This window comes from Anolis sagrei, chromosome 1 (assembly GCF_037176765.1).
Source record: "Anolis sagrei isolate rAnoSag1 chromosome 1, rAnoSag1.mat, whole genome shotgun sequence".
NCBI lineage: Eukaryota > Metazoa > Chordata > Lepidosauria > Squamata > Dactyloidae > Anolis > Anolis sagrei.
In genome coordinates, this window is record NC_090021.1 from 126798754 (window position 1) to 126813677 (window position 14924).

The 14924-nt window shown below is 38.0% G+C and overlaps 1 protein-coding gene across 1 annotated transcript in view; it reads right to left on the reverse strand.

The window, feature by feature from the left end:
• Nucleotides 1-14924, reverse strand: part of COL21A1 (collagen type XXI alpha 1 chain) — a 111852-nt gene that overhangs the window by 79529 nt on the left and 17399 nt on the right. Inside the window, exons 2-3 of the mRNA XM_060788089.2 lie at nucleotides 7918-8043; nucleotides 2467-3018 (exon numbers count right to left, since the gene is read on the reverse strand). Of these exons, the coding sequence (XP_060644072.2) occupies nucleotides 2467-3018; nucleotides 7918-8005 (640 nt within the window). The 5' untranslated portion in view covers nucleotides 8006-8043. The remainder of the gene's footprint in view (nucleotides 1-2466; nucleotides 3019-7917; nucleotides 8044-14924) is intronic.

Consider the following 14924-nt stretch of genomic DNA (forward strand, 5'->3'; position numbering starts at 1 on the left):
TCCAACTCTTCATTAAACCATGGTTTAGTGTTCTGTCTGACCCTGACCAATGCAATATTTCCAATACTTATTTTTAAACCAAGAAGGGATGGACCATTTGACAGCCTTTGTCTAAATATCTGCACTTGTATCCTTCTGTTATATAAAATAAAACAATCCAAAAGAGGCCGCATAATCTAGAGCCTAGTAAAATGTAGACAAGAGGAAAAGGACAACAGAGGAATTAAACTAATTGTGTTTTGGCAACTTTGCATTTACTGACACTGCCATGGACTTGCAAGCACTTTCATTCTAAGCAAGTATGACATACTTGTGAAAAAATTCAAAGCTGGCTGAACACTAATGCTTAAACACACACAACATAATATTAGGCACTGAACCTAGAATGTTAGAAAGAGTTTTGTAATTCAAATGCCAATATTTCTTTTGAGACAGAACAATATAACAAACCCCTATGATTCAGACCTGTTAGCAGATGGAGAACTGACAATTGTCCCAAAAAAGATAAGCAAATGTAAAAGAGAAGAAGTACACCAATATGCCATTTAAGGAGCCACCTGAATCTTCATGTGTCCAAACAAGCTCCCATCAACACCATCAATAGTTTACATGTAAAACGTGGTATGTGAGAACTGCCTTCTGTCAAAAGAGAATTACATTCCTTCAAGCCTTCAAAAGAAGTTGGGTTCTCACGTAGAACATATATGTCCCTGAATACAATGTTTAATATTTTGAATGTAAAAAGTCAAAGCGAAGGAAATGTTTTACACCTCTATCAGCAAATTTGGGTGACACACAGTAGCAGTGGAGTGAGGCCCACAATGGTTCCTAAACAGAGGCGGCCCTAGGTAATTTTCAACGGTAAGCAAACAGTATTTTGCCCCCCACCCACCCCATCACTGATATATATTTTCTGTTCATCATGGGAGTTCTGTGTGCCATATTTGGTTCAATTCCATCATTGGTGGAGTTCAGAATGCTCTTTGATTGCAGGTGAACTATTCATCCCAGTAATTACAACTCGCATATGTCAAGGTCTATTTTCCCCCAAGAGCACCTCAGGAGCACCCCTGGGCAAAATCAACTATACTGCGAATGCTTACTTCGCGTAATGGGCTGAGCCACCCCAGGTCCTAAGAGAAAATAGGAGGATCCACTGAAATTACTGATCCTTACCGCAAACATATGTCTACTGAAAAAAAAATGGCAATAGAAGCAGGTGAAAATATTGCGGCCCTTCCTGAAGCACTTTCTAGAGTGATCTCCATCAAAAAAACATAAAATACAAACATTAATGAGAACTTTTTGGCAACTGTCTTTCTGTTCCTCTTTTTTTGTTTTCTCATTTCTGAACCATACTGATAAACCTAGTGGTTTTTATAATCCTTCAAGAGGGGAGTCCTCTCTCCCATCACATATGCTCTTCTGGGTTGATAAAGCTGCTACAGAGACCATGGGAGGGTCAGCCAGATAAAGTTCCATATACTTAACAGTTAGTCTAGACTTGGGAATTGCCAGATGTGGTGATTAAAAAGTCTGCCTTGGCAGTGAGTTACATTTCCTCACTTCTTATGCAAATAGTTCTTGTTTCGTAATACCAAACCTGTGCTCCCTTTTATTGAATACAATTCTTCTTTGTTAAGTTCAGCTTGTGTGAAGTAGATAGTTTCTTGTATTTCTGATGTCAGCTCACATATGAACTAAAGATCAACATGAATATACCATGGAGCAACAAGCATGGTAGTACATATCTTCCATTATCTGTAGAGAAAGCTAGGACAATCTGGGGACTATTTGAAGCCTGTCTCATCACATCAGACAGGTTGTTCTGGAAGTACATCTGCTTCATTTGGAACTATTGTCCAGAAGGGCCAGTACTAGGTTTTCCCCTCATCTTTCATGCTGCTGCCAACTCTCCTACCCAACTACAGAGCTCCACGCCTGGCCATTAATAATTACGAGGGGGTCACTCTTCCGTCTTTGATGGTCAAGTGGCCACCCAGGCAATGGCCAGCAGAGAACAAAGGAAACAACATGGAAACAAGCCATCCCCTTTTGACCATGGATTTTGACCATGGATTGGTCTGAATCAGACCCCATCCAACTGTCCAATTGTTCAAATACCTGGAATATTCTGGAGTTTCAAGCAAACCCTGAAGCAGGGCAAAGTTAAGCCCCCCCATAAACCTGGGATATTTACCAAACGCTGATGTTTGTCATGAAGACTGCCAGCAGTTCATTCACATTAAGCCTAGTTTTTATTGACTCAGGGAGACAAGCCCTTGTTGCCAGTTGACTGTTGTCATTCAATAATATTACTAAGCAAACTAGACCAAATGTCTTGAGTTTGTACTAGGCAATATATAATATCTACAAAACATATGTGACTGAAATAAGTGAATACACAACAGCACTGCATACATCTTAAACAAAACAAAAGACCTAGGAAGAGGCATTAATATTTACCTTCACAGAGTTTCTGTTTTATTACTTCTCTTATCCTGGATATTGCAATATAATCTTCAACATAGAACACATACGTTGATGAAGGCTTGTTGGCAATTGCTCTCAATTCATCCTCTTCAGTTTCAGAACCAACTCCAATGGCAAATAGAGTGACTTTGTTTTTTCTTGCTTCAGCCGCCACTTCTTTGACATCATCTTGTGACTTGCCATCAGTAAGAACAACAGCAATTTTTGTAAGAAATCTTGAAGATTTAGCAAATAGGTGGTCAAGCGCAAACTGAATTGCTTTCCCTGTTTGTGTATTTCCACCCAAGTATTGTATGTATTCCATTCCTCTGAGTAGGTTCTCATTGGAATCATGAAACCCAAATGGAATTTCAAGTACAGGGTAATCGCTGTACTGAACTACTCCAACCTGAATAAATTTTGGTCCTATATTAAAGTTACTTGTAATATTTACAAGCCATCTCTTGACAATTTCAAAGTTTTCAGGGCCAACGCTCCAGGAGCCATCCAAGATGAAAACTAAATCTGTTGGGGCAGTTCGGCAACCTTAAAAAAAAGAGAAGTAGAGGTTTTAAAAAGTTATCATTGTTTTAAAACAAGTTAAAATGTCTGCAATAGACAGTCTTTTCATAGTATTAGCATTCAACCATATGCCAGTCCCCAAGTTACAAACAAAATAGGTTCTGTAGATCTGTTCTTAAGATGAATTTGTTTGTAAGCTGGAACAAGGACATTTTTAAGTGTAAGTCTAGCCGTGTGTGTGTGTATATATATATATACATACTCACATACATGCGATTTGGATAGGATAAAGAAGTGTTAACACCGCTGTAGTGTTTGTTTTGCTGTCTGTGTCCCTATTCAAAAGATTTCACCTGACTTTCTGTCCCTGTGATAATTGGATTTTGAAAAAAAAATGGCTTGTTGTAGAAACAAGGATTGGTGATAAAACTTTAGTGAAGAGCCCTTTTTCCCCATGATAACTCTTTCAGGAGTAAATTTCCCTTCCTAGAGGTACATTTCTCTCACTTCCTGTTGTCTCACCCTCCCCCCCCCCCCCCCCAACCTTTGTATCTAAGTCATGTGTAAGTCAGATGTTTGTCACTCAGGGACTGCCTGTAGTTCCTACAATGGTGCTTAGTAAAGGGATCCGAATATTACTTTCTTGTTTCTTGGGAAGCTAAAATTTTCTGGTTCCTAAAACAGTCTGCTTCCATATTAAGCAATATATGACCCTCCACTTATCCTGGGTTAATTTTTTTGGTTTGGATGCATTTTAAATTGTATATGACACTGTTATCAGTGTCTTTGATTGAATGCAGTATAGAAAGAACTCAATCAATCCCAGAAGTCACTTCCATCCAAATAATGTTTTATGCTAAATCTATTTTGCCTTTATTTGTTAATATGCAATTTGTTGCATGCCTTTAGATATTACCAGCATTGTTTATCGGATGTAGCAAAATACATTTTTTTCTATAGTACAGAGGGCATGGTTTAAACTATTTGAAAATCCTGAAGTGTGGTTTGTGGTTATGACAATTCACCAAAGTGAAACCGCAAGCTTTGAAATACTTTCAGAAAGTGGTCACATCTAACTACATTTAGTTGTTGCTAACCACATAGTACCTAACCATGTAACCAAATATACCAAATTAATATATCATCAAATAGTCTTGCTTCATGTCTCTCTATTCACTGTAAGTTCCCTATGTCTGCATAATGTATTATATATTGCTTACAACAAATAAGCGAAAATTGTTTGTGCTCTGGAATTCCTGACATGTATGGGAATCTGTTTTAATTCTATCGTGCAAAAAGATGTATTCTAATATAGCGGTATGTGCCAACCATTTCTCAATCTTATGTCAAAAACTGCAAAACTTCAACCAATATGCAGTTTTGCTGGATAGAGGCAAATGAAAACACCTAAAAACTGGTCCCATATCACCAAGAAAAATAATTTATTTATTTATTTATTTATTTATTTCATTTTTTTATTTAATAATCTCTGAGTTTATAATGATGTTATTTTGCACCATTTTTGGTTTATGTGTTTGTTTATCATCAAGGAATTGAATGTTTACCTTTTTGTTTGGAAGCCGCCTTGAGTACCGCTGGGGAGATACGGCGGCCTATAATGTTTTTGTTTTTGTTGTTGTTGTTGTTGTTGTGTGTCAATGTTTGAAAGTCATATGTTTCTAGATATGTTGCTCAAAGACTAAATCCTTAGTGTAAGCTATGGGTCTCTCTATTCATACCCATCCCAAAGAGAATTGGTATAAAATGGTCTATTTCCTCATCTCAAGAAAACATGGGGTAGAAGGTCATTTAGAAGCCTTCTCAACAGGTCTGTTTGGGGCCTGAAATGTTCATATTTACAAAAAATATGTACATGTACATAAAAGCTACCAAGTTTTGGAGCCAAATAAGAGATTTTAAGCAATTTAGAATCATATCTAAAAATCATGGAGCTTCCACCCACACAGGGTTGCCAGTTCAAGAGCATTCCAGGTCTTGAAGTTTCTGGGCCAAAACTTGAGACCTGGTGAGATCATTAAGCATTAAATATTAATTATCAATCATTACTTCTATTTTTCTTTGCAAGTTGCACCAACAAATTGATTAAGTCTTGCAAAATTATCGCAAACAACTTCTCCATGAATGAAACTACACAAAGGTTTTTCCTCTTGCCTAGATCTTAGATCTAGATCTTAGCCCATCACCACTGGAGGCTTTGCACTCTCTCCTTATACCTGGAGGTATCCAACAAAAACCAGAACCTCAGGAATAGAACCAGATGTGGCAGCCCATATACACCACAGAAGTCTTGTCAGCTTAAAGAAAAGGTAGACTTTAGTGGTTCTCACTAAATCTAGCTAAATAAATTAAGCAAGCAAGCTTATTTGTATGTGGTGGCTGGAGTCCAAGACATATTATGAAGAAGCGAGCAAGTTCTACTGTATCAAAATGAAACATGGGACCAAATTACACAAGACACAGGACTGGCTTTTCAGAAAATTTGTAGATAATGCTTGGGCTAAGGAGAGGTTAATCTGCTCTCACACAATGTTTCCCCATCAAAATAGTGTCTCCTGAGATTGATATTAATTCTGCTGTGGAAATAAGGCAGGTATTCATATTGTTTTGGCCTTTTTCACTTTCTTGTGAACCTGAATTCCACAATTTTATTGCTGGCTTTAACCAGCGATAATGTATAAAACAGAGATGCTGTTAAGCAACTTCAGCCTTGCCACATTGCTTCTACATGGCATCATTAAATATAGCTTACTTTGAGGCAAGCAAAGTTGTGATTGATAGTACCTTAAAACATGGAGTTTAAGCATTGCAGGGGGGGAACACCCCTTCAGATTCACCAACAAATATAGTGGTTTTAGAAAGCACCTAATATCCTGGGTCAAATACAATAGTGGTTTGACAAACCAGAAAGTCTGTATGAAATGACACATACAAGAAAGGAGAGTGGGAAATATGTCACACTCCTTACTCAAGAGACCACTGGGAGACTCCCCCCCCCCCTTTGGACACTGATGACCTCATCACATGACGGGGAGGTTCTAGTGTTGGTGGCACAGCATCCTAGGATGTTGCTGCCCCAATTGAGCCCTACACCACCCATCACATGATATAGCCCCACTTCCAGTGGGGCTCCTTTGCTCAACTGGGGTAGCAGCAATTTAGGATGCTGTGTCGTCAACACAAGAGCCTCACCATGTTCCATTTGGAACAACTGGGCTACCACAGGGACAAGGTGCATGGCAACACTTCCCCTTGTGAGATGGGGAGACATTGCTGCTGACCAGGCAGAGTAAGGAGCGATGGGATTGTCCCGCTACCTCACCAATTCACCCAGAGGCTGGCAAATTAACATGGGAGACCTCATCAATGTGAGGAAATCCTTTAAGTCAAAGAGTTAAGAAGAAGACATGAGAAAGCAATATTGGGCATGCAAGAAAAGTTTGAAGTGTTTAATAATAATAATAATAATAATAATAATAATAATAATAGGTTGTGGTAGGTTTTTTGGACTGTATGGCCATGTTCAAGAAGCATTCCCTCCTGGCATTTCGCCTGCATCTGTGACCTCACAACCTCTGAGGATGCCTGCCATAGATGCAGGTGAAACGTCAGGAGAGAATGCTTCTAGAACATAGCCATACAGCCCGAAAAACCTACAGCAACCCAATGATTCTGGCCATTAAAGCCTTTGACAATACAATAATAATAATAATAATAATAATAACAACAACAACAACAACAACAACAACAACAACAACTTTATTTTTGTATCCCGCCTCCATCTCCCTGAAGGGACTCAGGGCAGCTTACATGGGGACGAGCCTGATCAACATGGTTAAAAAATAGCATATTAAAATATATAAACAACAGCATAAAACAGAATAAAACAACAACATTATAACAAAATATAAATGCAAACATCAAACCAATAAACAACGAGTTCGGTGATAATTATCAGTTTCTGGGCATGAGTGGGAGGACTGGTGATGGATAAAGTGTGTAGGTGATGTGGCAGCAGTAGAGACAGAGGGCAGTATAGGATAGAGCATTATAACTTTGGGTACAGCACAACAGTAAAATGCGAGGACAAGATTTTGGGTCCTTGTTGGGGCCAAGCGATCTGGGGAATTGTCTAGTCAAAAGGCAATCCCAGAGACGGTATGGAAGAAAAATATCTTCCCAGTTTTAGGAAAAGTAATGATCCCCTTCCTGTAAAACTGGAGGAAGAACACTGGATTCCTACCCAGCTCCCAGAATGTCTAAAGTTGTGATTGTTGAACTGTCATACTGTGCAGTTTAAATATAATATTCTAAATTAGAGAGCTAAGTATATAAGGTGTATATTTTTATGACAAAATATATCATTCTTTTAACATACAGTTATGACCCCTGTATCTGTAGGACATAAATTTCTGAACTTACCATGAAAGCGGGAAAGTATAGATAATAGTGAACCCAACTGAAATGAACAACTATAATCAGAAGTTACCTTAGGATCATCCTGGGATACCTAGGAAATTCCCAGAGAAAAACCCTCTCTAGGAAATTGATAGATTCTTCAGGGTGCAGCTATGGTTCGAGTAGAAACATACCATGGAATTAACTGGAAGACCTCGAGAGGACCCACAGATATGGGGGCATACTGTATTTTAAGCAAAATTATTGTTACTATTGTTATTATTATTAATAATATTAATTTAAATTCAATTATATTAAATTGTTTAAAGGAAATTATTATTATTATTATTATTATTATTATTATTATTATTATTATTAACTATTATCATCATCATCCAACCATTGCAATGTATGTGGCATCATATAGGAGGGGAAATGGAATCTTCTTTCAGAAAGCCTGGACTTTTCATCAATAAGCAATAGGTTAAAAATAATGTTGATACTTACTTGATCTTATATCACCATCTTCAGATGATACGTAATCATGCAACAACAACATTAAAACTGTTGAAAGAAATTTTACGTTCTTTGCCATGTATACAGTATTTCCAGCACTTCAAATCCTGAAATAAACTGTGGAGGAAAATAAATTGTTTTAAGACAATTGTATTGTATTACTCATCTGAGTAGTTAAAGCTTTCTACAAAATCAATTCCTGAGTAACTTGAACATTCTTATCCCTTGATTTTAATTGTGATGGATGAGAAATGGCTATAACACAAAACTAAACTGTCTGCACATATTTCTAAAGGAGTATCATCATAAGAAGTTAAAATTTGCAACAATCAGAGGTAATAGACTAGAACAAGAAGCTTTCTTTGTTTTTACCTTACTTAATTTGCCATTAGGAGGTACAAAGTTTATCATAATAATAAGGGATCATATACAAAACTCTATTTATTTAATCACCTACAAGGATTTATGGATACATTGGAGAAAGCATCCCATTTTCCCTATTCTGTAGCAGTTACTTAAAGTGATAAACCTTAAGATAAATGCAATATATGTCCAATTCATAGATCATCAAAACAAATGCCACTGCCTGGAGCCTAGCCAGAGCTGTTTAAAAGATATCCAAGGACCTTATCCCATGGGGATATACTCTGTTTGTATCAGTATTCATTCCATATTCTTTTAGCATGAGGTGCATTCTGTATTCAGACAGGATGCACACTGATGCCATCACATCCTATTCCTATGTTTTGAAAACACCGTGCTTTGGCTGGCTCCTTCCAATCCATTCAAATGCCTTCCTATGCCACTTTTTTATATAAAAAAAATTCTAATATTGTGCAGTGATGTGGCCTGGATGTCTCGAACTACCATTCTCACAAGATTTTAGCTGATAGAATGCATACTGATCACATGTATAAACAGCACCTCAGAACTGTATTAAATAAAAGATCACAGTTAGAATCCCATGTGCAATTAATCTGTTTCTGTGATGCTTTGCAAAAAGATTCCAATGGATTACTGATGGAATAGGATAAATATTATGTGATAGGACATGTTCAAAATTGGATTGAAAGAGTCTCAGAAACGAAGCATATCCTACATCAGGTATGGGCAAACCCAGGCCCAAGGGCCAGATGTGGCCCTTAGGCTTTTTTTCTCAGGACCTCCTCTCTCTCACCAGTCTATCCTTCCTTCTCTCTTTCCTTCCTTCCTCTTTCCCTTCCTCCTTTCTCCTTCCCTTTCACCCTTTCGTCCTTCCTTCCTCCTTCCCTCTCTTCCTTCCCTCCCTCTTTCTCCATCCCTCTTTTCTTTCCTTCCACCCTTTCATTCTTCCTTTCTTCTCTCCCTTTCTCCTTCCTTCCTTCCTTTTTGTATTTCCTTCCTTCTTTCCTTTATCCTTCCCTTCCTTCCATCCTTCTCTTCTTTCCTTCCTTCTTTTTCCTTCCTCCTTCCCTTTCATCCTTTCTTTCTTCCCTTTTATCTTTTCATCTCCCCCTTTCTTCTCCTTTCTGCCCTTTTTCTCCTTTCATCCTTCTTTTTCATCTTTTCATCCTTCCTTTCTTTATTTCCTTGCTCCATCTTTTCCCTTCCTCCTTCCCTTTCATCCTTCCCTTTTGTCTTTCCTTCCTTTCCTTTATCCTTCCTTCCCTTCCTTCCTTCCTTCCATACTACTCTCCCTTTTTCCTTCTCTTTTCCCTTCCTCCTTCCCTTTCATCCTTCCTTCCTTCCATTTTCTCTTTCCTTCCTTCCGTCTTTCCTCCCTCCTTCCCTGTCTCCCGCTTTCTCCTTCCATATTTCTCGTCCTTGTATCTTTCCTTCCTCCTTCCTTTTCTTCCTTCTATCACCAGCCAGCAGGGAGTAGTTGCATGTGGCCACCAAGTTTGAAAGTTTGCCCATCCCTGTCCTACATTGATGTGAGAACAGCAAAACAAGAAGAAAATATGACTGCACATAGCCCAAGTAATAAACTCCCACACAAATCCAACTTACAGAAGATGGTTTGTCAGTTTGAATATTGTTTCCAGACTATCTGCTGAGCTGGTTCTAATATAACATGATAATCATGCCAAATTACAGCCTACAGTTAGAGTCGAGTAGTAGGAAATTGAATTAGCTGTTGAGCTAATCAAAGCCAGCTCCACGTTTTCAGAGGCTCTTAGGTAAGATCCCTGCTGTGAGATGCCTTCTACATGCACACAAGTGATAGAAGCACTGGTAGGGGATGACCCCCTATCTTGTCATCAGTTCTCACCCACTCATTTCCATTCAATGATTAGAGAAGACAGGTAGTTGGCAACACAGGTATCCTACTGATGCATAGGCCTTGGCTTCGGTTCAACAGTACTGATCTCCAGATGACCCCCTGCACTCAAATCTACTGTACAGACTTTTAGATTCTCCCAGAAATGGATTAAGTTTGTGCCTTTTGTCCCTCTATTCAGACAAGAGGATGGTTCCTTTTTTAAAAAAATAAGAGTTAAGGTATGGTACAGTTGGCCAATTCATCCATCAAATGCTTATATATATATATATATATATATATATATATATATATATATATATATATGGCAAATGGTGTCTTGAGATGGTTTTTAAGCAACTTTTAATGTGAATATAAGTGATTTTAATGTTTGTATATATTTATGGTTGTATGTCCCAGCATTGAATGTTTGCTGTATATATGTTGTGTCCGCCCTGAGTCCCCTGCAGGGTGAGAAGGGTGGAATATATATATATATATATATATATATATATATATATATATATATTCAAAGAGCAAGCCTTGAGTTTATCATTGCACCACTACATATGGGGGCATGAGAATCCCTGTATTTTGGTATCGGTGATGGAGAGACCTGGAGCTGAATCTCAATGGATACCAGGGGACCACTGTACTTACAACGACCCTTGGGTAAGTCAATCCAGGTTTTGACAATCTTTTTTTTTTTTACTAAAAAGTCTAGACTTATACATGGGTAAACTGCAACACAATTTCTGGGGATCAACCAAGGACTCTGAATCAGAGTGCCTTATTAAAGACAGATAGCAATGACGAAAAATTAAACCTATTGTAATTATTGAACATGTGCATAGATGCATCCCATCATCTCTATACGTCCTTCCCTCATTCTCACCCCACCCCAGTTCACAATGTAATCCTCTCAGGACAGGGATCAGTCATTTTTGCTTATGTTCCACTATGAAACAAAACATCTCATGATAAATGAATTGTTCTTGATGGTTTATGAAACAGTAGTGCTGTGCAAAGTAGTGGTCCCTGGACTTTTGCTGGTCCCTGAGTCTTAGGCAGACCCAGGTGAGTTTTCGGGAAAGAATTAATAACTGTAGCCAATGGGCACAGATATACTGCTGGTACTTGACACGTTGGAAAAAAAATACCATTACTGGTCTCGCACATCAGACAACTCAAGAAGCACTGAGTAAAAAACATTTCTGGGTTGTTGTAGGTTTTTTTGGGCTATATGGCCATGTTCAACTATTTCAACTATTTTACTCAAAGCAATGGATAAATGCAAAGTGCTTCCATTCATTAAAAATATTTTTTTAAAACTGAGCTCTGTAAACAACTCCTACTGACATTTTTCTAAAGGTACAATTGTTTACATAAAGACTGGTAATTAGTAGCATTGCCAATGGTTTATTGTGAAACATCTGAGAACCCACTTAAAAGTGATGCCAAGTTTGAGTCTGGTTATGCAAAACTTCCTCAGGGCTCAGGTATATAAAAACAAATAACCATTTCCTTTTCTTTGTGAAGAGTGGCCAAATGAACAGAATGAAAAGAACGCCATTCATTTTCCATTTGAGAGTATACAACCATGCAAATAGAGGAAGACTGCCGGCTAAAGTTCCCTATGAGCCCAGAAAAAAAGCTGAAGAAGGGAAAAATAACTTTGCAAACTTTGACATGCCTTCGATGCTTGAATTTTATGGGAAATTATAAGCTTTAGGGAAACGTGCTAATTGTTCTGTATACTGAATGAAGCGTGCTATATTTGCATATTTGAGGGGTCAGATTGTCCTATCTGAAACAACAAACATGGTTTAATAAACAACTGGTATATGAATTCTTTGTAAATTTCTGTTTCACATTAACTTCAGAATACCCAGTGTTATCCTTGAACCACTCTGACTGTAGCAATACTGTGACTCCTATAGATATTATAGATATAGAATTTGACCTAAATTAGAAAGAGACAATATCTCCTTGGCATGTTTTGGAATCACCTTGTTTTTGGGGAGCTTCTTCTGTTCATCTGTCCTTCAAAAATTCTCTCCTGGAGTCTGTACTTATAATGCTATGCTGTACATGCTACAACCATATAATATCATATTGTGTCTTGGGAATCATAATATAGCCTCACCTTGACCACACCCACTGCCCCTTGAGATAAAGAGAAGGCTTTAGTACACAATGAGGACAGACAATGAGGACCAGCCTCTGGCTGGTGACACTTTATCGCTTGGCCATTGGGCATATTTATGCCTGCACTTTCAATGATTTTTCCCTTCTTCAGTGCCACTGTCGAACATTTGTCCACACCAAACTCCATGTTGATATCAGTGCTAAAGATTCGGACAGTGTTAGTCAGAGACTGGATTTCAGTTTCGGTTTTCCCATACAACTTCAGGTCATCCATGTACAGCAGATATGAAATTTTGTGAGATTTCTTAGATGTTTGATAGACCAGTTTTGTTTATTATTATTATTAGAAGTAGTAGTATTTACCCTTTTTATTCTCCTCCTTTCTTTACCCCAAAGGGGACACAAGCTGGCTTACATATGGCAATTATTCAATGACTTGCAACTCATACAGACATTAAAAACTTAAAATCAGTTGAGTTAAAATTAATACAAGTTAAGCATTTTGAAAATTACATTCTGTCAGTACCATGGTTTAAATGTGATGAAATACTGTTTATAGTTTAAACTCTGTGTGTTCGGTGTAAAAATGTAATGCTGTGCTGTGCAAGGGTTAAATGCATGGAATTATGATTTATGCCTAGAGTGTAACTTTGGACAGTTCCTGTTTCATCACACATTCCAGGGATCGGATAAGAGCACATGCACTCTTTCAGTGATGTACAGCTAAGAGGAAAGACGTGTCTTTGGCTACTCCTGTTTATAGTTTTGTAGTTTGTAAATAGCGATATTTACCTTCAGTCAGCTTGGAGATGACTGAAGGTAGCATGCTTCATTGATTTATTTTAAACCTCTTAGCAGACGCTCTGAGGTTAATAAAATGATACATTCAGTGTTAAAATCATGCCATCTAACGATCGTGGTCCAAGGACAATTCCATAGTCACTGTACATAATCCGATTTATATTGCACTACACTCGTCACCAAAAGCCTGGTCCCAGAGCCAGGTTTTTACTTTCCTTCTGAAGGTAAGGAGGGAGGGGGCTGATCTGATGTTGCTAGGGAGGAGGTTCTACAGCTGAGATGCAATGTCTCTCGGGCCCACGCTTGAGAAGAAGGTGGGACTAAGAGTAGGGCCTCCTCAGATGATCTTAATCTCTGAGGTGGTTCATTGCTCAAGCACTCACCAGATAAAAGAATGCTTAAGAGGTGGCATACAATGGACAGCATATAGTCAGCAATATGCTAATCAATAATAATGAACCAGCAATAAAGACCTTCTGAACATGTGTCTGTAAAATAGCTGCTTTGCTGAACACATGGTACAATGAACATTGCATATGTACAGAATGCCATTAAAAACTTTGATAGAGCCATGAAAGCAAATGGAGCTCAATTTGTAATATCCAAGCATTAGAAGCCATACACATTTGCACCCAGAACTACACATTTCAGAAACAGTTTGCTAAGCATTCCATATGAATGAATGAGTGGTTCAAGACATAACTAATAATAAGAATAACTGGTCTTGCAAATCCTGGTGCAGACTTAGGAATCACTAGAACATGACCACTTGCTGCTTCTAAAAAGCAATTTAGAAGCATTCTGGCATCCTGAAACACACAAATGATCTTATTTCATTTGAAATTCCCAACTGTAGCGAGTGGAAATCAAAGCAATCCAGATCCAAGCTATATATTGCAAGCCTCAGCCTCTTTTTGGCTTCCACACCAGATATATTGCACACTCCTTTCAGCCTGAGACTGTTATATCCAATAGGTTCATGGGCAATTGAAAAGGCTCTGTGTGCTGCAGTTCCTTCATGCTGTTTTGATAGCTGATCATCTCATTTTTCAAGCCAAAGCAGTATGATTTCAATGTTTTTCCAGTCTTTTCAAAATATGTTGAAGGTCATTTAGATTAGTCTGTTATCCCAGAAAAAGCTTAACACTTTTCTCATGTTGCACTGTGACACAAATTGGGCCATTACATTTGGCTCATGTACTGGAAACTTTCTTTAAATAGCACCAAATTAATGAATGAAAGGACAGATCAGGTGTAGATGTCCAAATGTCCATTTTACTTTATTCATCATTTTAGAGATATTGTATACGCTTATGGACAAGACTGTAGACGTTATTTTAAAATTGACACACACAAAATCTGGGTCAACTTACCCCTGGATCAATGTAACTACTGTACCTTAACTCTATTTTTTAAGGGAATCATCCCTTTCTCTGAGTAAAGTGATGAAAGGAAAGATCATATTCTACCCCAAGAGGACCTAAAAGAAACACGAATCATTTTTTTCTTCTTGCAACAGCACCACTTTTGGCCTTTTTGGATGCCCACTATCATGCATGCTAATAAAACTATACATTTTTACTAATAGCGTAAGGAAACAACAAAGTACTCACAATTCATTACACATAACATAATTACATACAATATGACTTAATTTTGCAACCAGCCTAGAAACCATAGTTTGACACACAATACATTACTTGTCATGATATGCTGAACACGGTGGCAGAAGCACAAAGCCAGCTTGCTAAGCATCGGAGGCCAGCCATTGTTTCTTTCTCCCAGAGCTTTCATTCAGTCCAATGGATGT